Raw genomic sequence first — 27,172 nt, forward strand, 5'->3', positions numbered from 1 at the left:
AAAATTTCAGAAAACTCAAAAAAATTCGTAGACTCCAAATATATTTTTAGTTTTGCCACGTGGTCTTTAAATTAATTTTTAAAAATCATCAAAGTTTATATTTTTGGAAAATCGAACCCGATTTTTAAAATCCGAAAAAAAAATCTCAAAAAAATTCCTAAAATTTAAATAAAATTAAAATACCAAAAATGCTCATAAAATAATAAAATATAAAATTTTGGGGTGTTACATTCTTCTCCCCTTACAGAAAATTCGTCCTCGAATTTTACACAAGGCAGAATAAAGCACATGATTATACATTGAACAGATAAGGGTACTTGCTACGCATATCCCGTTCTAACTCCCAGGTGCACTCTTCCACTGACTGGCTCCTCCACAAGACCTTAACCATAGGGATCTGTTTTGATCTTAGCTGTCTCACTTGGTAGTCCACTATGGCTACAGGTTGCTCCTCAAATGTCAAATTCTCTTTTAGCTCTATTACATCTGGCTGTAGTATATGAGAAGGATCTGGAATGTATTTCCTGAGCATGGAGATGTGAAATACGGGATGAACGTGAGAAAGGTTGGGTGGTAGCTCCAACCGGTAGGCAACTGCTCCAACTCTATCCGTAACCTCAAAAGGTCTGATATACCGAGGTGCCAACTTGCCTTTCTTTCCAAATCTCATGACTCCCTTCATTGGAGAAACCTTCAGGAATACATAGTCGCCTACTGCAAACTCTACATCCCTCCATCTGGGGTCTGCATAACTCTTCTCGCCATCAAAAGTCAAGCTTTCAATCGCTCCTCGACACAGAACAACCTCTGAAGTGTATTGCACTAGGTCTACATCATGCACCTTCGCTTCTCCCATTTCCATCTAACACAGAGGAGACCTACACTTTCTTCCATATAGTGCCTCATAGGGTGCCATCCCTATGCTGGAATGGTAATTATTGTTGTAGGCAAACTCCACCAAAGCTAGCTGATCATCCCATTGACCTCCAAAATCCAAGACACTCATGAGAAGCATGTCTTCTAGTGTTTGGATTGTCCTTTCGGACTGTCCGTCTGTCTGAGGGTGGAAAGCCGTACTGAAGTTCAACTGTGTACCAAGTGCCTCCTGCAACTTTCTCCAAAACTGAGAAGTGAACTGGGGCTCTCTGTCAGATATTATGGAAGCCGAAACTCCATGCAATCTAACTATTTCTCGAATGTAGAGTCGGGCGTACTGTGCCACTGAATACGTAGTCTTCACAGGCAAAAAGTGAGCTGATTTAGTTAGACGGTCTACAATTACCCATATGGAATCATATCCTCGCGTGGTACGAGGCAACCCAGTCACAAAATCCATAGTGATCATTTCCCACTTCCATTCTGGGATAGGGAGCTCTTGCAGTTTCCCTGACGGTCTCTGTGCTGGAAAACTCTAACTCTGTCTCGCAAGTCTGGCCTCACTGAAAAATGAGCCAACAATACCCCCTCATCTGAAAGATCTAGGATTAAACATTGATCCATTAACTCATGTACTTCCTAAATCAACGGTCTCTTCTCCACTGAAATGTGTGCCAAACTGCCAGAAGACTTCCTGCTCAAAGCATCTGCTACCACATTGGCCTTCCCAGGGTGGTACTAGATGGTGCAATCATAGTCTTTCAGAAGCTCCATCCATCTCCTCTGTCTCAAGTTTAAGTCCCTCTGTTGGAAGATGTACTTCAAACTCTTGTGGTCGGTGTATATCTCGCACACTTCACCATACAGGTAGTGTCTCCAGATTTTTAGTGCAAAGATTATAGCCGCCATTTCCAAATCATGGGTGGGGTAGTTCTGCTCATGCCTCTTCAGCTGTCTTGAAGCATAAGCCACTACTTTTCCATTCTGCATCAAAACACACCCTAGGCCAACTCTGGAGGCGTCACAGTACACGGTGTATCCTTCACCACTCATAGGTAGTGTCAACACAGGGGCGGTGGTTAGACACTCCTTAAGCTTCTGGAAACTCCTCTCACAATCATCTGTCCAAATGAATGGAACATTCTTCCGAGTTAACTTAGTTAGGGGAGCTGCTATCCTGGAAAAATCCTGCACAAAACGCCTATAGTAGCCAGCTAAACCCAGAAAACTTCGCACCTCAGTGACTGTTGTAGGCCTAAGCCAATCAGTTACAGCTTCAATTTTCTTAGGATCCACTTGAATGCCATCACTAGAAACCATGTATCCCAAAAATGAGATGCTTTCTAGCCAAAATTCACATTTCAAAAATTTGGCATATAGCTGGTGCTCCCTCAAAGTCTGCAACACCATCCTCAAATGCCACACGTGTTCTTCCTTGGTCCGAGAGTATACCAAAATGTCATCTATGAATACGATGACAAAACGGTCCAAAAATGGCTTGAACACCCTGTTCATCAAGTCCATGAAGGTTGCTGGTGCATTAGTGAGTCCAAAAGACATCACCAAGAACTCATAATGACCATATCTTGTCCTGAATGCCATTTTGGACACGTCCTCATTCCTGATTCTCAACTGATGGTAGCCTGATCGCAGGTCTATCTTGGAAAAGAATCTAGCTCCTTGGAGCTGATCAAACAGATCGTCGATCCGAGGAAGTGGATACTTGTTCTTCACAGTCACCTTGTTCAGCTGTCTATAGTCAATGCACAACCTCAATGACCCATCCTTCTTTCTTGTAACACCCCTAAGTTCGGTAGTGCGTTCTGCTGCTCCGGTGACCAGTGTTGTCCGGACAGCTAGGATGCCTAGAACTACACTTTGATATGAGGGAGGAGACATAAAATAATGAAATACAAGAAAAGAAAATACAAGAAAAACAGAGGAAAAATAATAGCAAAGAAAGGTAATCAAGTTAAGCAAGCCGGGAAACCTAACGATGGGTGATCAGACCAGAAGTCACTCGTGGACCGTTGACTAATACTCGATCATGGAACCCTGAAAAACATTTTTAGGACTTAAATAGACCCTTATTGAAGAATAAATATCATTAGAAAGATCAAAGAAAAATTAAATAATTAGTACAAAGAAAAGTGAGAAATTGAAAAACAGACAAAACCCGGTGTTACCGAAAAATCGAGAATGCAACCCGAATAGGGGCATTATGGTCATTTAACATCCCGAATTGTCTTTTGACCTAAATTTCCATTAAAAATAAATAATATTACACTTAGAAAATGAAATGAAAAATTAATTTGGTGGTACCTAAAATAAATAGTGAGAATTAAGGGTTTAATGTGGAATAAGTGAAAATTTAGCTTATTATATGATTAAAATCTGTGAGTGGGTCACTAAGGGAATAAAATAAACACATAATGGGGCAGATGTAAGTCCACTAAACCAAGCAGAAACTTCATCTTCTTCACTTGGACCTCCCATGCCGAATTGAAGAGAGGAGAAAACCTCTATGGGGGTTTTCTTCAAGCTTCATCTAACCCATTCATTTCACCTCTAAACACTTAGGGTTCTTCATGAAAAATTGTCTGCACATCACAAGGAAGAGTTTGATATCAAATTTGAGAAGTTTAATCAAGGTTTAATAAGTTCCAACTATAAGGTAAGTTAGCATTTTTGAAGATAGCTTTGTTAAACTTTGTGTGCATGTTATGGGTGTTGAATTTGTGAAGAAAATTTTTGAGTTTGAAGAGTTATTGATGTGTTCATTTTGGACAGCCATGGAGTTAAGTATTTGATGAAGTATTTTTACATATATTTGATGAGAATTATGTTGGTTATGGTGATGTAAAATCCTAGTAAATTATTTCATATATATATGGTGATTTTTGCACTTGGATGGAAATTGATGAATTGTGGAATACTTTGGTGTTGAGGAAGTTTTCGACAGCTTTGAGATTCTTGAATAAGTGTATATGTTCATGAAAGTATTGGCAGAATATTGACCTTGAGAGTTGATGGATATGTGTATAGATTGATTGTGTAAGTATATGTAAAAATTTGTAATGGTTAGGTGTATATGTGATTGTACTTAGAACTTGTAAATGTGAGCTTTAATTAGTGTATTGAGGATAGTTGCAATCTGCCCAAAGTGATGTTAATGTAAAGTGGATTATGGTTTTGGTAATGTGCCAAAACAGAAATTGTAAGGGGAGTGGACACATAGCAATTAAATGTGTAATGGATGCATGTATAAGCAAAGCAATTAAAGGCAGTATGCAATTTAGTCAATAACTTTAAATGTGTAACCTCAATTGGTATGAGACCAATTGGAGGTGAAACTAGGCACAAAATGTGCCAACTTTCATTGAGAAAGCATACCAAAATTCTGCTTGCAAGGTGATATGAAAAATGACCAATTCAGATTAAGTGCAATTGAGACCTAAAAACTGACCAATTGGGCAGCAGTTAGTATTTAGGCCATAACTCACTCAAAACAGGTCCAATTGACCTGCAATTTTAACCATGAATAGTTAATACCCATACCTACAAGTCTTATGAAGACACCAAAGCCCAGAAATTACCAGAAGTAAGTCAAAAAGCTTGCACAAGTTCGGGTCCAAAAACTGGCCGAACCAAAGTTGACCAAATTGACCTAAAATTGACCTAATTTGATGCCATTTGACCAGCAATAGTGTAATGACCATAACTTGGTCTACTTAACTCGGATTGACCTAAAATTTTGCCCCGCGTGCAATAAGACATAGATCTACAAGTTTGTAGTTTTGACCGAAACCCGAAAACCGAGGGAACTAGGTCGTCCGGTTAGGTCAAACTAGTATCCCGGAACCCAGCAAATTGCAAGAAAATGCACTAAACAAGGAAATGAGTTTGATAAAACGTACCAACCCTAAAACCCTATCGAATGTGACATATTAAGGACACCAAAACCTAATTTACCTTAAACGCATCGAGGGTCGGTATATTAGGTAATTGAGCAAATAATAGCCTTCAGTGAATTACTTATCGAACATTATCGTTAGAGACAGTTTAATTTAGTACTGAAACACTTCAAATTGTGTTTCTCAGTTACCAAAGACTCAGAAAAGGGAAGGAAACACTGAGTCCATCAGAGACATTTATCAGAGGTTTGTACACAACGGCTATTTCTTTTGAATTTTTCAATTGAAATGAATTATGACTATTGTACATTATTGTTTTAAATTGTTTTTGTGCACAACTAGTTTTCAACTGATTTTACTCTGAATAAGATTTCATATGATTAATTGTATGTTATTGATTTAAATTGTGTTTGTGCACAACAGTATTTCTTTTGCATTTTCAATTGAAATAAATATTGACTATTTGTACATTATTGTTTTAAATTGTGGAAATGTGTTTGAATGGATATTTATTGCTTGAAAAGCAGTGTAAATGATTTGATGGATACTATTGATTGAAAAGCAGAAATGGTTTTGTGGAAATTAAAGATAATTATGAATTGTGTTGCCATTTTGTGAATGAAATTATAACTTTGAAATTTATTGATTCTCACGAATCATTTGAATAAAATGTTTGGAATTGATTTTGTGTTCACACTTAGCATGACAGTATGATATCATTCCTTCTCCATTTATGGGGTTGTGATCGTTTATTTTCCTTCTCCATTTATGGAGTCGTGATCGTTTATTTTTCTCCCTCTCTGGTTTACCAGTTGAGGTGATCGGATGAGTACTCATTATATAGCTAGCTCCCTTCCTCATTGATTTCGATTAGTGGGGTTGTGATTGCTTTGTCGTGGTGTACAACGCGGCATTGATCAGAAAATTGTGTCATGGCTTAAGTTGTGAATGAATTGGCAACACTGTATTCTTAACTTATTTGACTAAATTGTGTTGTTATGCGATTTGATAATTTGTGAAATGAAGTTTAAATTCTTATTGACATTTACTGTCTTTCGAATTTAACTATGTTTGATTATTGAGATTTATTGTGATATGGTGTTAAATTCCTTATGACAGTATTGTCTTGAATTTAACTATGGTTTTTAAGTATCCACTATTTATATGATTTATGAATTGTGATTTAAATTGTATTTGGTTAATGTTGTGCACCACTGAGACATTGTCTAAGCGATAGCTTTTTATTGCTGTCGCAGGTGGACAGATAGACAGGGCAGCAGACTAGGCTGCTAGTACCTCCAACGAGAGACTACCGGGTATAATGAGTATACCAATATTTTGTATTTTATAATGTAATGTATGTTCACTGTATGTACATATTGTTGTTGGTTTTGAGCAGTTGTAAATTAAAATTATACATTAAAGTTGTAAAATAATTATGTGTTATTTTGGCTTGTAAAAAAAATTATATTATATTTCTTTTATCTCAGTCTTTGAAAAATTACTGTGGATTTGGGTTGAGAAATGTGTTGTATTGAGAAATGTGTTGGAGTTGAGATTTGGAAAAATATTGAAGTGTCTTTTTACAGGTTTTCTGAAGAACTGTTTTATCTAAAATATAGATGGCACTCTGCCAAAATTTTTACAGAAATTCCAAATAATTCAAATGCACTAGTTCTATCACTTCAGTTTAAAAAGGTTTTAACACCTGTAATTAGTGCTCACCACTGTAAAAGAAGTAAGAAAAGTTTTTAAAATCCCTTGTAGTGTATTTAATGGGTTATCAGTAGACGAAGTTGGTAATTCATTAGGTATACTACGGGATCATGTCATGCCTTACAGAAGGGTAGGGTGTGACATGTTTTAGTGGTATCAGAGCAAAATTTTTTAAATTCTAATTTCACCTGTTATTTGAATATTCTTTCTTCATAGTACAACTGCTCAATATCATTGTTTGATACATACAGTACATTACATTATAAATATGCACTAACGGGAGGAAATCTCCTTGTGTTATTTGTTTAGGAGATCTTAAATCCTCACATTGACTATGGAAGAGGGTGATCGTTCATTCGATCAATCTATTGAGGCTGAGGTGCAAGGGGATGCCCCAGGCCTACATAATGTTAGTGGTTCAAGAAGACCACCCCTGTAGTACCACGATTTCTGCTCGATTCGCTCGTGAGATGGTCAGAATGTTCCAACAAATGGCTGGCAATGTACCTACTCAAGTCCCAATACAGACACCAGTGGTACAACCACAGACTCCTACCAGGCAGTATGATAAATTGATGAAATATGGGGCTATAGAGTTCAAGGGGATAGTAGATCCTCTAAAAGCTGAACAGTGGTTAGAGAGGATGGATAGGGTATTCAAAAAACTGTATTGCACAGAGGAGCTCAGATTTGAATACTCAGTGTCTTTGTTACAGGGGGATGCTTATGATTGGTGGAAAACCATTCCCCACAGTCTGGTAGAACCTGCAGTGTTGACCTGGAATGACTTCCTCAGGGAATTCAGACAGAAATATGTCCCTGATGCTTATGTAGACCAGAAGTTACAAGAATTCCTAAGTCTGAAACAGGGGAGCAGATCAGTGGCTGAGTATGAAAGAGAATTTTCCCGCCTTAGCCATTATGCAGTGAGTCTACTCTCTACCAGCAGGGAGAGATGCAAGAGGTTTGAAACTGGCTTGAAGCCCAGTATCAGACTACAAGTAGTCGACTTCAAACACACTAACTTCTCTGAACTTATTTCTCAAGCCCTAGAGTTGGAAAGAATTGAGTCTGAAGCCGCTCCTGAGAAAAAGAGATCAGAGAAGACAGAGAATGAGGGAAAATCTGTAGAACAGAGTTCCAGTGGTCCCACTGGAAAGAGGAAGAACTATGAGGGACACAGCAGAGGTGGCAAGAAGTCTGGTAGGGGAAGACATTCAGGACAGAAACCTCCTCTATCTGGTCAGCAGAGTACCGGAGGTTCCTACCATTCCCGCCAATGTGAAAATTGTGGAAGATATCATGGTGGGATATGCTATAAGGCTATTGGAGCCTGTTATAACTGTGGAGGCACAGGACATTTTGCCAAGGACTGCACCAGAAGTTGCAAAGTTGGACCACCTCCTACTACTGCAGAAGGGTCAGTCCAGAGCCCTGTCACTAGAAGTTCACAACCACCCAGCAGAGGTAGAGGCAGGGGTAGAGGTAGCCCAGCAGGCAGCCAAGGCACGGTAAAACATTCAGAGCAAGATAGTGCTCCGGTCAGAGTCTATGCAATGAGACAGAGGGAAGAGGCCGAGACATCTGATGTTGTGGCTGGTACCTTCTCAACTTTTAACCAAGATGTGTTTGTGTTATTTGATCCGGGTTCTACCCATTTTTATGTGAGTGCTAGCATCATTGATTGCATTGCTGTTCCATGTACAAAAATGGACTTTGAGGTGCTAGTAACAAGTCCGCTAGGACAGGAGGTCAGGGAAATAAATTTTGATACATTAGTGATTAGTCCTTTAGGATAGGGATTGTGATAATAAGTGAAATTAGTTTTGGAAGAGTTTATCGGCGAAAAGTATTTCCTGACACACCATAAATTATAAAGCTAATTGGCGAGCCTAATTAATGTAAAGCAAGATGACGTAAAAGTAAGTTACAGTAATAGAATTGCTCTAGATGAAGGCAGAGATGCTGTTAGTAATTGTTAATGGATATTGTGATCAGAATAAGTTCGGATATCAGTGAATTCGAAAATGACAAAGGATAGGAAAGTTTGATCTATTGGGATGTATTGTAGTAACTATGCAATGTTCTTGATTGTTTATACTGTAAACTGCGGATTACAGTACTAACTTGAGATTATTGTGTAGAGCTACGTACTATCTGATAGTACACCTAGATGAGGATAGTTGCCGTAGCATCTGCTTTTGTATAGTTATGCCAGACATAATTTAATTGTTAGAAATAAGTTTGAAAATCCTACTTAGGGATCTAAAACTCAAAAGTTAGAATATCGAAAGGTTATAGTTCGGTACAAAAGAAAGTAAGTTATAAAATATTGACAGATAAAAAGAGTTATGGAAGTAGAGATTTGAACAGTTGATTCATATATAACAAAGAAATATTACTAATGTGAGGAAGACTATGGACTAGAATGGTCAGAGGACCAATGACTAGATGAATGATTCTAACATGGCCTCAAGGGTCATTCAAGAAGCAACGTGAACCGAAGTATTAGACAGCATAATAGTAAGAGGAGATTGGTGTTATCCAAACAAATTAAACATTGTATTAGATTATTAAAAGTCTTATACAAATTTGAGAAAAAAAAGATTATACGATCATATAGAAAGGAGAAAATAAACGTATGACTATTGTAAGATGGCTATTGGGTAAAATTTCGTGGACGAAATTTATTTAAGGGGGGGAGAATTGTAACACCCCTAAGTTCGGTAGTGCGTTCTGCTGCTCCGGTGACCAGTGTTGTCCGGACAGCTAGGATGCCTAGAACTACACTTTAATATGAGGGAGGAGACATAAAATAATGAAATACAAGAAAAGAAAATACAAGAAAAACAGAGGAAAAATAATAGCAAAGAAAGGTAATCAAGTTAAGCAAGCCGGGAAACCTAACGATGGGTGATCATGCTGAAGTCACGGCGTGGACCGTTGACTAGCCTCGGATCAAGGGGAACCACGAAAAACATTTTTAGGACTTAAATAGACCCTTATTGAAGAATAAATATCATTAGAAAGATCAAAGAAAAATTAAATAATTAGTACAAAGAAAAGTGAGAAATCAAAAAATAGACAAAACCCGGTGTTACCGAAAAATCGGGAATGCAACCCGAACAGGGACATTATGGTCATTTGACATCCCGAATTGTCTTTTGACCTAAATGTCCATTAAAAATAAATAATATTACACTTAGAAAATGAAATGAAAAATTAATTTGGTGGTACCTAAAATAAATAGTGAGAATTAAGGGTTTAATGTGGAATAAGTGAAAATTTAGCTTATTATATGATTAAAATTTATGAGTGGGTCACTAAGGGAATAAAATAAACACATAATGGGGCAGATGTAAGTCCACTAAACCAAGCAGAAACTTCATCTTCTTCACTTGGACCTCCCATGCCGAATTGAAGAGAGGAGAAAACCTCCATGGGCGTTTTCTTCAAGCTTCATCTAACCCATTCATTTCACCTCTAAACACTTAGGGTTCTTCATGAAAAATTGTCTACACATCACAAGGAAGAGTTTGATACCAAATTTGAGAAGTTTAATCAAGGTTTAACAAGTTCCAACTATAAGGTAAGTTAGCATTTTTGAAGATAGCTTTGTTAAACTTTGTGTGCATGTTATGGGTGTTGAATTTGTGAAGAAAATTTTTGAGTTTGAAGAGTTATTGATGTGTTCATTTTGGACAGCCATGGAGTTAAGTATTTGATGAAGTATTTTTACATATATTTGATGAGAATTATGTTGGTTATGGTGATGTAAAATCCTAGTAAATTATTTCATATATATATGGTGATTTTTGCACTTGGATGGAAATTGATGAATTGTGGAATACTTTGGTGTTGAGGAAGTTTTCGACAGCTTTGAGATTCTTGAATAAGTGTATATGTTCATGAAAGTATTGGCAGAATATTGACCTTGAGAGTTGATGGATATGTGTATAGATTGATTGTGTAAGTATATGTAAAAATTTGTAATGGTTAGGTGTATATGTGATTGTACTTAGAACTTGTAAATGTGAGCTTTAATTAGTGTATTGAGGATAGTTGCAATCTGCCCAAAGTGATGTTAATGTAAAGTGGATTATGGTTTTGGTATTGTGCCAAAACAAAAATTGTAAGGGGAGTGGACACATAGCAATTAAATGTGTAATGGATGCATGTATAAGCAAAGCAATTAAAGGCAGTATGAAATTTAGTCAATAACTTTAAATGTGTAACCTCAATTGGTATGAGACCAATTGGAGGTGAAACTAGGCACAAAATGTGCCAACTTTCATTGAGAAAGCATACCAAAATTCTGCTTGCAAGGTGATATGAAAAATGACCAATTCGGATTAAGTGCAATTGAGACCTAAAAACTGACCAATTGGGCAGCAGTTAGTATTTAGGCCATAACTCACTCAAAACAGGTCCAATTGACCTGCAATTTTAACCATGAATATTTAATACCCATACCTACAAGTCTTATGAAGACACCAAAGCCCAGAAATGACCAGAAGTAAGTCAAAAAGCTTACACAAGTTCGGATCCAAAAACTGGCCGAACCAAAGTTGACCAAATTGACCTAAAATTGACCTAATTTGATGCCATTTGACCAGCAATAGTGTAATGACCATAACTTGGTCTACTTAACTCGGATTGACCTAAAATTTTGCCCCGCGTGCAATAAGACATAGATCTACAAGTTTGTAGTTTTGACCAAAACCCGAAAACCGAGGAAACTAGGTCGTCCGGTTAGGTCAAACTAGTATCCTGGAACCCAGCAAATTGCAAGAAAATGCACTAAACAAGGAAATGAGTTTGGTAAAACGTACCAACCCTAAAACCCTATCGAATGTGACATATTAAGGACACCAAAACCTAATTTAACTTAAACGCATCGAGGGTCGGTATATTAGGTAATTGAGCAAATAATAGCCTTCAGTGAATTACTTATCGAACATTATCGTTAGAGACAGTTTAATTTAGTACTAAAATACTTCAAATTGTGTTTCTCAGTTACCAAAGACTCAGGAAAAGGGAAGGAAACACTGAGTCCAGACCAGGAGACATTTATCAGAGGTTTGTACACAACGGCTATTTCTTTTGAATTTTTCAATTGAAATGAATTATGACTATTGTACATTATTGTTTTAAATTGTTTTTGTGCACAACTAGTTTTCAACTGATTTTACTCTGAATAAGATTTCATATGATTAATTGTATGTTATTGATTTAAATTGTGTTTGTGCACAACAGTATTTCTTTTGCATTTTCAATTGAAATAAATATTGACTATTTGTACATTATTGTTTTAAATTGTGGAAATGTGTTTGAATGGATATTTATTGCTTGAAAAGCAGTGTAAATGATTTGATGGATACTATTGATTGAAAAGCACTGTAAATGGTTTTTGTGGAAATTAAAGATAATTATGAATTGTGTTGCCATTTTGTGAATGAAATTATAACTTTGGAAATTTATTGGATTCTCACGAATCATTTGAATAAAATGTTTGGAATTGATTTTGTGTTCACACTTAGCATGACAGTATGATATCATTCCTTCTCCATTTATAGGGTTGTGATCGTTTATTTTCCTTCTCCATTTATGGAGTCGTGATCGTTTATTTTTCTCCCTCTCTGGTTTACCAGTTGAGGTGATCGGATGAGTACTCATTATATAGCTAGCTCCCTTCCTCATTGATTTCGATTAGTGGGGTTGTGATTGCTTTGTCGTGGTGTACAACGCGGCATTGATAGGAAAATTGTGTCATGGCTTAAGTTGTGAATGAATTGGCAACACTGTATTCTTAACTTATTTGACTAAATTGTGTTGTTATGCGATTTGATAATTTGTGAAATGAAGTTTAAATTCTTATTGACATTTACTGTCTTTCGAATTTAACTATGTTTGATTATTGAGATTTATTGTGATATGGTGTTAAATTCCTTATGACAGTATTGTCTTGAATTTAACTATGGTTTTTAAGTATCCACTATTTATATGATTTATGAATTGTGATTTAAATTGTATTTGGTTAATGTTGTGCACTGCGAGACATTGTCTCAATGATAGCTTTATTGCCGCCATGGTGGACAGATAGACAGGGCAGCAGACTAGGCTGCTAGTACCTCCAACGAGAGACTACCGGGTATAATGAGTATACCAATATTTTGTATTTTATAATGTAATGTATGTTCACTGTATGTACATATTGTTGTTGGTTTTGAGCAGTTGTAAATTAAAATTATACATTGAAGTTGTAAAATAATTATGTGTTATTTTGTCTTGTAAAAAAAATTATATTATATTTCTTTTATCTCAGTCTTTGAAAAATTACTGTGGATTTGGGTTGAGAAATGTGTTGTATTGAGAAATGTGTTGGAGTTGAGATTTGGAAAAATATTGAAGTGTCTTTTTACAGGTTTTCTGAAGAACTGTTTTATCTAAAATATAGATGGCACTCTGCCAAAATTTTTACAGAAATTCCAAATAATTCAAATGCACTAGTTCTATCACTTTAGTTTAAAAAGGTTTTAACACCTGTAATTAGTGCTCACCACTGTAAAAGAAGTAAGAAAAGTTTTAAAAATCCCTTGTAGTGTATTTAATGGGTTATCAGTAGACGGAGTTTGTAATTCATTAGGTATACTACGGGATCATGTCATGCCTTACAGAAGGGTAGGGATTGACATTTCTCATAAATAGAACAGGAGCACCCCAGGGTGAAGTGCTCGGACGTATGAAACCTTTGTCCAACAGCTCCTGTAGTTGCTCCTTCAGCTCTTTCAATTCTGCTGGTGCCATCCTGTAAGGTGGCATGGATATGGGATTTGTACCCGGAACTACATCAATGCAGAACTCTATTCCCCTTTCTGGTGGCAACCCTGGAAGCTCTTCAGGGAAGACATCCATGAATTCTCTGACAACAGGAACATTTTCCATGCTGACACCTTCTACAGATGTATCTCTCACCAATGCCAAATACCCTTGGCATCCACGCCTCAACATTTTTCTAGCACTAATTGCTGACACCAAGTTATATGGAGCTACGCTCCTGTCACCATCAAAGCTAAACTCTTCCACAACAGGTATGTGGAAATACACCTTTTTGTTCCTGCAGTCTAAGGTGGCATAATGAGTTGCCAACCAATCCATCCCCAAAATCACATCAAAATCCATTACTGGTAGAGGAACCAAGTCTGCTGGGAGGATCTTTCCATCCACTACTACTGGGCTACCCGGAAAAACCATATCTACATCTATGTTGTCACTAAGTGGGGTAGCTACCGACAAAGGGCATTCTAAAGTTGTAGGGTTTCTACCCAACCTCATGGCAAACACAGGGGAGACAAATGAGTGCGTAGCACCCGGATCTATCAAAACACGAGCCTCATAGGAACAGACCAGAAGAATACCTGCCACAACTGCATTTGAAGCTTGAGCATCCTGGTGGGTCAGGGTGAAAACATGAGTCTGACCCCTACCCTGAGTGGCAGAACCCTGATACTAACTTCTACCTCCTAATCTGCCTCCAAATCCACGTCCCCCTTGTCCTCGGCCTGTTGTGCGATCACTGCCATGCTAGAAGCACCCGGATACAACTGACGAGGAACATTTGCAACAGAACCCTGTGACCCCATCTGTGGCTCACTGACTTGGTTGGCCACACCTGAAGCATACTCCTGAACCCATCATACAAGGTCCTGAATGTCCTCTTCCACACTGTGCACAAGGTGCCAAAGAGGATCCTGAACCAGACCCAGAACTGTTGTACCCTGAACTGTGACCACTGCTGGATCAGTATCCAGGTCTGAACCCTCGGGATTTGTGTCTAAATCCACTCCTCTTATTTATGCTTCTTCCTCTGTAATTAGTTTGACCACCACTATCAGTAGTACTAATGTGTGGGACACCTAAAGAACCCTCTGCTCTGTTTTTCTTTGCCCTTCCGCTGTCATCCACAGCATAACTAATCTCTATCTGTCTGGCTCGATCAACTATCACATCAAAAGACTGGTCAGACATCATGGCCAGGTTTGCATACCTCCTGTCCAGCCCCTTTAGGAATCTCTTCACCTTCATAGTTTCTGTAGCTACTGCTGTAGGGGCATACCTGCTCAGTTCTAGAAATTCTGTAGCATACTCATCTACAGACCTGCCATTCTGTCTCAAGGCCTCAAAGGCCCACTGCTTCTGATCTCTGAAGCTTTCTGGCACAAACCGATTGATGAACAGTTCCACAAACTGAGTCCACGACAAACCCTCTATCCGAGGTAGTATGTAGTCATTCATCCACTGTCTAGGTATAGGCCCCATGACATGCTGCATACATTCTATTAGTCTTCTATCAGTCAACTGTAATTCTGTTCCTGCCTGTCTATAGGAATCCAAAAACCGATATGCATCGTCTGACACATCATAAGTACCAGGCACTAACTTCATGAAATTGATGATCTGTTTACAAGGTTCCCCTCTTGGTGCGGTGAACTGCTGCTACTGTGGTGAGTGGACCATATATTGTGCCATCATATCGATGGTTCTCTACAACCCAGCTAGAGTAGCTGCCATTGGGTCCATGGGACCCTGTGCCATAAAAGACTGATCTCAGATCGTGGCACCGCTCTTCTACTTGAGCGACTCTAGGCCTCCTACCCCGCCTCCTGGCAAAGGCGCGCCTCATCTGTCGACACCTCGTCAGCACATCCGTTTCGTGCGATGCGGCTCTCACCTTCTACGTATTTTCCTGAAATTCAGCAGCATTAGCCCACAAAATTCAAAACCGCACATCACATAGCTCTATAGACTCATGTTTACACACAATATATGAAGCAGAAACTAGAAGCAAAGATGACAATGCAAGACGAATATGGACCCTATATTCCGCATGTGACCCCTAGTAGACTCTTCCCAACACTTTAGATGAACATTCCCTAAGAATCTGGAGCCTAAGCTCTGATACCACATTTGTCACAACCCAACCTATGGGCTGGACCGGCACTAGGACCTGGGCCAGCCTAAAGCCCCCGAGGCCCGTAGTAAGCCTAACTATTCACTTAACCCAACTCTAAGGCCCATTTGGGCCCAATTTCAAGTAATCAACCGGACAGAGTCCGGCCATAAAATGGACCTACCAACGGGGAGTTTATGACTCACCCGACCTGTAAACACAGTAAATACTCAATTGGGGAGCTCAGCTTACCCTCCACATACTCATCAACATAAAAATAAATGGGAGCTCAGCTCCCTCATCCAATCCATCAAACATGCATAGAATATTAAGTTTACAGGTCCAAAATAATAATTTAATTTACAAATCCAAATCAAATAAATATTTCTAACACATGCGGAAATTCTAAGATTTAACAAGTTTATACAAACATTAATAATCAACCTGCGAGGAAGAAAGCAGGTTAATCTCAAAAATATCCTCCTGTGGCCTAAAAAAATATTGAACATGAGTGAGCGTTCGACTCAGAGAGTAAAATATCAATTTTAACCATAATCTCTATAACTATCTAAAACTAATGCACCCTGTAGAGTGAAATGCAACATCAACAACATTTTCACATCATAACATCAAAAAGGAATTTTGGAGCACTCACACACCCAATAATATCAATCATAGTATATGGAGCCGATCCCTATCTGACTCTCTTAATTCCAATCGTGCAATAAAAACTCACTTCGGACTTCCACTTAATAACCAAATCGGGGTCCCAAATAAGAACTCAAGCCGTGTCTACCCGAAGGACGTGGTCCCAAATAAGATCTCAAGTCGTGTCACCCGTCCTATCCATAGTCCACACCACATCATACTCACGCCAACGCACGCACACTGCTCCAAATTACCACAACAACATACATGGCACTTTCACAGTTATGAATGCAACATAAATCGTGCCTAAAGTTTATCTACATAGATATATGCATATAAGTGATGCATGGGCATGCTTAAACATATAATAATAGTGAAATTACAATTAAAATTAATATTTTACTCACAGACTTGACAACGGTCACTGTGGCGGCTGGGCGGAGGAAGAAGGTCATGCTCACGACAATTACATTACAATTATTTAATACAAATGACTTAATACAAATCAAGAAAAGACCAAGTACGCCCTAAGTCGTGTTAAAATCGCGTAGTCTCCCTATACCTAGGACCTACCCAACCTGCAAAATGGCTCAAAACACACTTCTATATTCACAATCCATATATCCACAACTCAATCTCATCACACAACCCCTCCTGGGCCCATCAAATCAGTCATCCATCACAATATGTAAAATTTCAATTTAGTCCTTATAATTGATCATTTTTACAAAAACTACCCAAACAAGCTCTAAAAATTCTAAAACTTTGCCCCGCGATCCTTAGCAATATTACTAGGCTATTGCAAAAAGAATCATAATTTTCTGAGCTACCACGAATATTTTATGAATTTTTAATCCTATTTAAGCACTAGAAAATTACGAAAAAACAAGGTTCGGGTTTACCTTTGCAGATTCCGACTTCTGGAACGCGCTCGGGACGTCTGACAATGGGGGGTAGCCAAAACCTCGGTCCAATTCGGAAACTTTTCCGGTAACGAGTCTGTCTGGCCCGAAATTTGCTGACCCGGTCAACTGTCGAATTTTCGCGAATTGAGGATGCCTACACGAAGCCCACAACACGGGGGTTAGTACATAAACTTTTCAGAATTTTCTAAGCTCATTTAATGCTCGGAAAAACACTGCGAAGTTTCGTGGGACCCACCGAAAAATGGTGTCGAAAAAATTCAAAATTTATGTCGCCGCAAAGCTCTCGACGAGTGGAGCGGTCTGGTACTCTCGGTTTTCTCGTGGGATTCACGGTTTGCGAGAAATCTAGCCCGAAAGTTAAAATGGGCTAAAACTTCCCGGGCAAAAATTTGACAAACCGCTCGATGAATTTCGGTGTTCTTGGTGTCTATGAAAAGCTCTCGACGAGTAGATGATTTTAGACACAAGACCTAGTCCAATTGGTGGCCGGATCGGCCGAATTTTGGCCGGGAAGTCGAAACATCACGCGCGCGAGGGAGGGGAGTTCGCGCGCATTTTTCGACCATTTGGGGCATGACACTGGGACAAGTAGGGGTTGGCGCCGTGAGCCGGGAGGCAGGGAGGTAGTGGCCGTGGTGGGTCAAGGAGGAGAGATAAAATGGGAGAAAGAGAGAAGGGGGAGGAGATGCGCGCGGGAGGAAGAAAAAGGGGAGGGAGCCGGTCCGATTCGACCGGTCCTATCCGATCCGGTTCGATTCGGCCGATTCGATTCGAAATACAAAATTTGAATTTTTACTCTGCCTCGGGACCGAAAATGAAGTCCAAAAATTCTGAAAAAAATTTCAAAAAACTCAGAAAAATTCGTAAACTCCAAATATATTTTTAGTTTTGCCACGTGGTCTTTAAATTAATTTTTAAAAATCATCAAAGATTATATTTTCGGAAAATCGAACCCGATTTTTAAAATCTGAAAAAAAACTCAAAAAAATTCCTAAAATTTAAATAAAATTAAAATACCAAAAATACTCATAAAATAATAAAATTTAAAATTTTAGGGTGTTACAATTTAAAAATAGGCTAAGAGTTTGTTGCAAAATTAGAATCAGAAATCCTGTCCATTTAAAATTTGACAACGTAATTATATTTTCTCTCTATTATTTATTTTCTATTTTGAAAAGGATCAAATATTCGTTTCAAAATTTAAAACAGATATTCTTTTTATTTCTAAAATTGTAATAAATATTATAAAGAAAAAAAATACATTATGAATTTTGAAATAACTGTGTTTTCATTTCTAATTAAATTAGAAACGTTTATTGATATCCACTTTTAATTTAGAAATAGAGTTTATAATCCTTTTCTATTATGTTTGTAAAAACATGATATAAAAACCAACGCCTAGCTTCCTTCTTCAAATTGCAAAACCCAAGAGTCAATTTTTCATTTTCAGTTTTTATTTTCTCATAGAAAATATGGAAAATATGAAAAAGTGTTCACCAATTAATAATAGAAAATAATTTTATAATTTAAAAAATAAAAAAATTTATCTTTAAAATTCTTTATAATTTGTTATTTATTTATTTTATAATAATATAGTTAATTTTTCTTTTTTAATTATTGTCGCCCTTAATAGTCTAGATGAAAGAAAAAGGCTAAACTTAAATTTTAATTGTGCTAACTGAAATAAAAAGTAATGCTTAGGGGTGAGTATTATTCGATTCAAACTGAATAAAACGAATCGAATCACCTTAATTCGGTAATTTGGTTCGATTTTTAAAATAATTTGGTTCACTTTAGTTTTGTATTATGAAAATTTCAGTTATTTCGGTTCGGTTTTGAAGAGAAAAAATATATTAAACCGAACCGATGAATAATTTTATTGATTTTTTATTTGATTTATTTTTATGGGGAATTTATAAATTATATGTAATTTTATATTTATAAATTATTTAATTTCATTGATTAATAGTTATTATGTTCAAATCAAGATCAAAATCAAACTAATAACCTGAAAATCAAGCCTAAATTAAAAAAAATAAAAATAAAAATCGATTGGTTTGAATCAAACCGAATCGAAATAGAGCAGTTTAATTTAATTTAATTTTTTATCCATTTCGATTCAGTTTGATTTTTAAAATTTATAATTTAATTTTTATAATTTAATTCGATTCGATTCGATTCGATTTGAATCAAATGCTCACTCCTAGTAATGCCCAAGCACTTGTAAGATACGTAAACAAACCGAATTGCATTTGTGGTAGAGTGGAGTGCTGAACCTAGTCAAAATGGCTAACAAGCTGGTCCAAATGAGAAAGCCCAAATGGAGAATGGAGAGCCTAAGAGCAAATACCACACCCCTAAGGCCTTTGTGATAAAAGCTGTTATAGACTCCATGGGCTTCATTCTTCAAAGGGTTGGACTTCCTTGAAATTGATTTTCCGCATATATATGTGGGCTTAAGACTTGAGTTTTATTTTTGTTAAAATAACTGTCATTTTAATTTGGTTTTCCATGTCCTTTATTTCATTGAGTTTCTCACTAATACAGGATAACTTCACAAGCCAATTGTCATTTGAGTTGCATAAGGTGACCCATCCACTTAAGTCTGGCTCCTCTTAGCTTTACGTCCTATGAATTTAGCTGTCCTTGGCTGATCCATAAATAACTTCAAGTCTAGTTCTTTGTGATTCAGCCCACGTGTTTAACCTTCTATGAGTCAATTCATCATATTTTTAAGTCTTGAATACATGGCCATTGGGTCTTTATCACTCTCATAACACTTATTGGATATGGGCTAGAGATATTGACACAAAACAATGAGCTTCGCACAAATTGGGCTTACATTTCGATCCCAATGGCCTAAGCCATTTTAACTTGATCCCCATTGTTTGTAAGCTACTTAACTAGGCTTTCTCCAACACACGTGTGTAAATATGATGGATATTATCTTCCTTATTGATGGTGTAAAAAAATAAAATGTTGAAATGGGAAATTTCCAACGTGTAACCATTAGTAATTGATCGTTCATATAGGACTGGAAGAAGCTGACAATACTATACAATTCATGGGCGATTTGTGGAACCCATGAATTGTGATTTTCAAACCTTTCTACAATGGAAATAAAAGAAGAAAAGTTGCAGCCATGTGCAACATTCATTCACTTAATCATCATCTTTGAATGTTTTGATTTTGACAATTGATTCAATTCTCAATTATTGGCATCCTAATCTTCTTCTACTCCATCTTCAGCCACAAGAAGAAGCTATAAAATTTAAATTTCCAGATGGGTCTGTCCGCTTAGTGCCAGTAGCTATATATGATCACTTTTTTTTTTCCATTAATTTTGATAAAAATTCAAACTCAATATTTCACAATTCAAGCAATGATTTCACTACCCTAAATTAAAGGCTCAGTGGTATATGATCACTTTTTGATGGTCATATTTTTAGTCTTATAGCAGTAACCCATGAGGTCTCATGAGGTCTGAATGAATTGTAGCATTCAATCCAACAATTAATTAATTTATTAGAGGGAAATTATAATAGAAAGTTGATGCTGACCTTAATGGATGTTGCCGCAATGCCACTTCCTTCACGCTTTAGCCGTTCAGAGATCCCTGTATATGCTGACCTTAATGGAGCATGATATGGTTAATTCACTTACTTTTCTTTTAATTAAAAAAAAAATAAAATTCGGGCAAGTAATATTAAAGTCATCTTTTTAATTATAAGATCTTAAATTGATTTCCACTCAAAATCAATTGTATAAAAAGGTTTAAATTTCAATTTAAGACTTTTGCCTACAATTACTTATAAGTGTAAACTATAAATTTTTTTTAATAGGATTTTTTAGAATAAAAACTCAAATCTAACACTTATTAAACGAGTAAAATTTCTTTAATTATTAAATCAAGTAAGAATAGATTAATTTGATATTGATTATTGATTACTTATCATTAACTATTTTATTAATGGTAAAATTCCACAGTATTAATATCATTTATAAGATTAGAAAAAAATAATAATAACGGGTCGTTCAGAATACCTACAAAAATAATCCGTATATCAAAGCCTTTTTAATAACTTTGTTATATACAAACTCATCCTCTAAAAAATTCATCCCTTATTTCCTGCGCTCAAATTTTATTAACATTTTAAGGTGATCCTAATTTTAACAAAAATATTTTTTTAATACTTAATTAATTACTTATATAAATAATTAAAAATAATGAGTGTTGTCAATAGTTAGGAACAGTCAAATTCACTATTGAAGTTAAATGTAAAAAAAATAATGGGTGTTTAATGTCATAAATTAATTTATATTTCATTGAAATCCAAAATAGTAATTATTTTTAAAAAGTAAAAGTTCTATTTTGACCCTTAGAGTGTGGCAAGCACAATATTTCATATTCAAACAAGCCTTTTAAATTTTTTTTAAAAAAAAAATTAGATAAGTTTTTCAAATTTTAAAAATATTAAATAATTATTTTTACTATTTTTGAGATAAACAAGTCTTTTTAACTTGTAAAAGTATAAATTTATCTCTAATATAATCTAACTATAAATCACAAGGGTCTTTATCGATGTCTGCGTATTTAATTTATAACATTTTAAAAGTAAATAAGTATTTGTTGTATCTTGAAACAGATTAATAAGTTGTTATTGTAGATTTAACTTATTAATTTGTTTTAGGATGCAACAGATTTTTTTTAAAATATTATAAATCAAATATGTAAAATTATTTTTGAAAATTTTGTACATTAAAAAATTTTCGTGTACAGATTTAATTAGATTTATAATTAGGTAAATTTTAGTTAGTCTTTTGAATTTATTTTTAAAACTTAAAGAATTTATTTATTTATAAAAGTTTATTTAATTTATTTTTAAAAATATGAAAATTTTATTTATTTTTTAAAAAAATTTAAGAATTTAATTGGACAATAAAATACTTTAAAATTTTATGCGATTATTTCACATAATATTAAGATCTAAATATGCCTTAAGCCTTTTCAAAATTGTAAAATACGCAATCCCAAGATATAAAAAATTGTACTTAATTATGGCGCAAACATATGGTTATATGTCAGCATAGAGTCAAATCATGCATTAATAGCCCAATAAGACAAGATTACAGTGCTAATGGATTCATATCAGTGGAGCCACAAGAAAAATAATGGAAGTTTATCTAATTATAGCATTAATACTGGGACGTGGGACCTTGTTTATATCCAATTGCGAGCAAATGTATATATGTAATGATAATGCAAAAGCTCCAGTATATGCGTTAAACTTTGATTTGACAATAAGAACAAATTCGAAATGTCTGATCTTGTACTCAAAATGCCATTGACATGAGTGGAATATAATGTAAGGAAACATTATGTAATATGCTTATCTTTGGATTTTAATTTGGCCATTATATGATCATTAATCCCAAATATGTTTATCTACTTTAATATTTATTTTGATTATTAATTTGTTTAGAGTAAGTATAATTTTTGCCTGAAAATTCATTTGATACCTTCATTTTTAATTATATTAATAAAAATATAACAAAAAGTTAAAATATCTAAAAGTTATATTCGGGTGTTTATCAATCAAAAAGAGTTAAATAATTATATTTTTATTAAGTTTAGATGTAACAGGGGATATAATTAAAAGTGAGAATAGTTAATGACTTTTCGAGTAAATTTGAGGAGTTAAAAAAAACTTTCAGTTATGCATTTATAAATGAACTTAGATCGCGATACTTCGAGAATTTATTTATTTTTTATTTTTTACTTTTATAAATAAAAGAAGCATAGATGGGGTAGCTCTTTGTTCCATTTCTAGTACAAAGGTTCCTTATCTTCTAGCTTCCATTTTATTCCAATAATCGTACTAGGTTTATGTTTGATTCAGAAGATAATAACCAAAACCATGTTCTTGTTGCTGCCGCCGTTTCTCTTTATCTTCGTCTATTGGATTGCCTCTTAAACTGTTCCTATATAAGGTTATCCATATGTTTTCTTTTTTTAAAAAAAGCGTTAAATTACTTTCATTTAGTGCTCTCAACGTCTGATTTTAGGAAACTTTCATTATGTTAGGGTAAACCACTTCTCTCATAACTTTTTTTTTTTTTAATTTAAGGTAAGAATATAGAAGATGTCTTTGATGTAATGATAAAATTACTCTATTAATGATTTGACGATCATGAGTTTGAATCATGAAAATAATCTGTTGGTGAAGTAAAGATAAAACTACGTACATAAACTTTTCTCATGGTTTGCGCACTATCTTGAAGTGCTCCTAGCGAAATCAAAATCTAAATAGTAAGTTTTCATGTTTCGTACACCGGGTCACCCTTTTTATCAGTTTATACTGAAAAGCTTTAGCGAAGTAAAAAATCTGACTAGCAAAACTCTATGTTTATGCACTAGGCCACTCTTTTTTATTGGCATAACACATTCAGGACAAATATCCTGAAATGCTCCCAACAAAATCAAAATCTGACTAGTAAAAAAGAGAAGCATTCATTCTTTACTGAGCGTACTAACCCTGTGGATTAAGATACGTATTTTGCCAGTTGTAAATGGAATACCCTGTAGCACAACCAACTGCTTCCAAATTCAAAAACTTTCCGGAGGGGAACTGTGGAACAACACCTAATTCTTTGACATCAATGATGATACCTTAATTAGTGTGGCTTAACTCAGAAAGCATTATATACGTACCAATGATTGTTGCTAACAATAGGGACATTCATTTGCAGTGTAAACCACCAATACAGAACAATTACGACTGTTTTGTTAGCGACTAACATGCACCACTTGTTTCATTTTATATATATGGCTTTGAATTTTAATTAATTACCACCATCTTATAGTGTTTTATGTCACACACATATTGTTATCAATGGGTCATAAATTATCTACTATTTTAATTTATTTAAAATGAAGAAAGCAAGGGTGGATTTTGCAATTTTTTTGGGTTGTGGAAAGCTTTCATCATCGTCTCTGAAATTGTATGATCTCGAATTTAATTATGCACAGAACGCCATCAACTCAAAACAGTTGCAGCAGAGGCAGAGACTTTAAACAGCAGAGAGAGAGAGAGAGAGAGAGAGAGAGAGAGAGAGAGAGACTGTTTAAAGACTGGTGTAGTCTGGGCAGTTTCGCCTCGCCGCGTTAGGCCGGCCAATATGAATCAGCATAATTCTCACACGTGCACTGCACGTGCCACCCTCTCCCCTTGATCTATCTCGTTTTTCTTCTCGTGAGATCTACGCTGCGCACCTGCAGAGGCTGAGGCAGAGCTCGGAAATTTTAAGAAAAAGCATGAATAATATTTCCACAATCAGGTAAAACAGAAAGACTATATATGATTAATTGAAGAAGATGATGAAGAAACAGCTGATTCTTCATTAAATCTCAATGAAATTTACACTTCCCGAATTGGAAACATTAAACAGAAGAAACAAAAAAACAAAAGGAAGCTGCTAAAAAGGGAATAAGAACCAATCTGACTTATACAATACACCACCTCCATATATAGCTAGCTAGTCCTAATCAAAACCTGTAACAGATCTCTCTCTCTCTCCCTCTCTCTCTCTCCCTCTCAAGATCCCAATCCTTCTAACCCACGAGAAGAAAAAAAAAATAATAACCCAGAAAGAGAAAATGGAATTGATTAATGGTTTTGATCTGAGGACTCATCATGGGTGGTCGTCCCTGTGGTTGTTCCACTATGTTCTTGATCAACAGTCCCCTGTTTCACCATCTCAACACCACCACCGCTACAATTCTCTGATTTCTCACTGTTTTGGCTGCAAGAACAGCTCTTTGCACTGCCAGTGTCACCAAAAGAAGATGACCTACTAGACATTGGTGTAGCCAGGAAAGTTGGCTTAACTTCTCCAGCCATAATCACTAATATCTTCTCTTCAAAGGCTACGGGTTGCTGTTTCTGACCTTCGCCAGTCTTATTTGATCCCTCACCTGCCTCGAGGTCCCTTTCGCCTCCTTCGTTGCCGTTTTCCAGGTAACCAGATAGCTTCCAGTAGGAACAAGCGAGAATCAAGAGAGCAAAAGCAATCAAACCAAGCATGGCAGCTAAGCCACCAAACAAGTAGGGAACAGGTGAATGCCACGGAGAGTGGTTTCCGACAGCCGGCTTTGGAGCTCTGGCAGTGACGTTGAAGGGCTCTCTCCCTGCCATTTTTTTTAATGTAGAGAGAAGGAAAAAGGAGGAGGAGGTGGTGGTGGTGGTGGTCGTGGGTTACTGGTTTTGAGAGGTGAAAAACGGAGGGAGAGGGTATTTATAGAGAGAAAATGGTAAAGAGAGAGCAGGCGTGGTTTTGGTGTTTATGTCGTCATTTGAATGAGAAGTGGGGCCGCTGCCTGGAGGTGGAGGGCCCATTGATATTCTTTTTCGTTTCCTTGGGGTTATTATATGGGAAAATTATAACAAATTAATTGCAACGGTCGATTATGTTAAATTTTATATTAGTCTAATTATAATTATTAATTATAATAAATTTATTACGCATACAAAATAATTTTTTTACAGTTATTTAAATTTACATATAAAATGGTAAATCAATTACAAATAGATAAATAATTATTAATAGATCTTAAGAATTTTAATTTATTGAATTTTTTAAATTATGTTTAATTTTTTTATTTATTTATCTCTTTTTATTGATTTATCATTTTATGTATTAATCCTATTCATAATATAATATCTCATAAAATATAATTATTTATATATAATTTAAATATTTTTATTATTAAAAAATATTTTTATAAATTATTATTAAAACATATAAAATTAAAAAATTTAAAATAAGTATACATAGTTTATAATAAAATTTAATTGAATTTATATGTTAAAATCATTAGGTCTACCCATTCTATACGGCTATGCCTACTGTTGAGTCTTGATTAAACATAATCATCAAGAAATTATTGCTTTCCACTCGTCATAAAGTATATCTTCAATAAAATCAATTTCTTTTATTTTTTTTAAATAATAAATGTAATTAAAATTTTACTTTACTAATTATTTTATTTTTATAAAAAATATAATATTTTAACTAAAATTAAGTTGACATTCTTACAGTGTGTAATTCTCCATCCGAATAGAGTTTCATCTGACCCATAAATATAAATATAGGATAGGATATTATTGTCCTGGATAAGAATAAAAGTACAAGAATAAAAGCTTCTTCAACTCATGATTATATATTTTGTTCTTAGCCAGTAATTATGTAATATGTTTCATTTGCACCCGAAAGGCTGCAAGTAGAAATAATTTTAAAATACAATTATATATATATATATATATATATATATATATATATATATATATATATATAATTTTAATATAATAATTAATAATGGTGAGTTTCATATGAATTATATTGTAATTAAAAATTAAATTATATTTATTATACATAAAACGATTATACTTAATAAATTTTTACAAAATAGGGTGCTCAAAATCAATTATAATTAAATAAATTAAATTATTTTAATTTAGTTTTTTAATTTATTTTTTATTCATATGATTTAATTCTATTTAATTAATATTTTTTAAAAAAATTTAATTTTCTATTTGATTCAATTATTTTTATGAACATCAAACTGATTGATTGACCCAATTTATGATCAATTTTTGTTGATTTTATGAACTTTAGAATATAATGTGTAATTTATGAAATTTATAATAAGCTCAAAGAATAAGAGAAATTAACAATGTTTAACGAAATAGGTCCAAACGATAAACTATACCGAGCAAAGTGAAAATTTTTCAATTCAATTTAGTTAAATTTTTTACTTCGATTCAGGTCAGGTAATATTATTTCTTAATTCGACTTTTAAGTTACTTTGATTCAATTTAATTTAGGATCACATCAATTAATTATATAGTCTTATATCGATCGATGAATTGAGATGAGAAATTAAAAAATAAAATTATATTTCTTCTTTATTAAAAATATTTTTAAATGTTAGTAAAAAACTTAATTAATTTAAAGTTTTATTATTAAAATATATTAAATTGAGTTTTAATGAATTTTTAATATTTTTTTCATTAATATATACATATGTATTCTTTTATAATAACTTCATTAATAATATTGAACAGATTCGATTTGGATTCCAT

At 34.9% G+C, this 27,172-nt stretch overlaps 1 protein-coding gene across 1 annotated transcript; it reads right to left on the reverse strand.

The window, feature by feature from the left end:
- Positions 1 to 24,409: 24,409 nt before the first annotated feature.
- LOC110661384 (protein GLUTAMINE DUMPER 2) lies at positions 24,410 to 25,316 on the reverse strand. The gene has a single exon (XM_021819995.2). It carries the CDS (start codon positions 25,223 to 25,225, stop codon positions 24,698 to 24,700), a length of 528 nt encoding a protein of 175 aa, XP_021675687.2. The 5' UTR covers positions 25,226 to 25,316; the 3' UTR covers positions 24,410 to 24,697.
- Positions 25,317 to 27,172: the final 1,856 nt, after the last annotated feature.

This window comes from Hevea brasiliensis, chromosome 13 (genome assembly GCF_030052815.1).
Source record: "Hevea brasiliensis isolate MT/VB/25A 57/8 chromosome 13, ASM3005281v1, whole genome shotgun sequence".
Taxonomy (NCBI): Eukaryota; Viridiplantae; Streptophyta; class Magnoliopsida; order Malpighiales; family Euphorbiaceae; genus Hevea; species Hevea brasiliensis.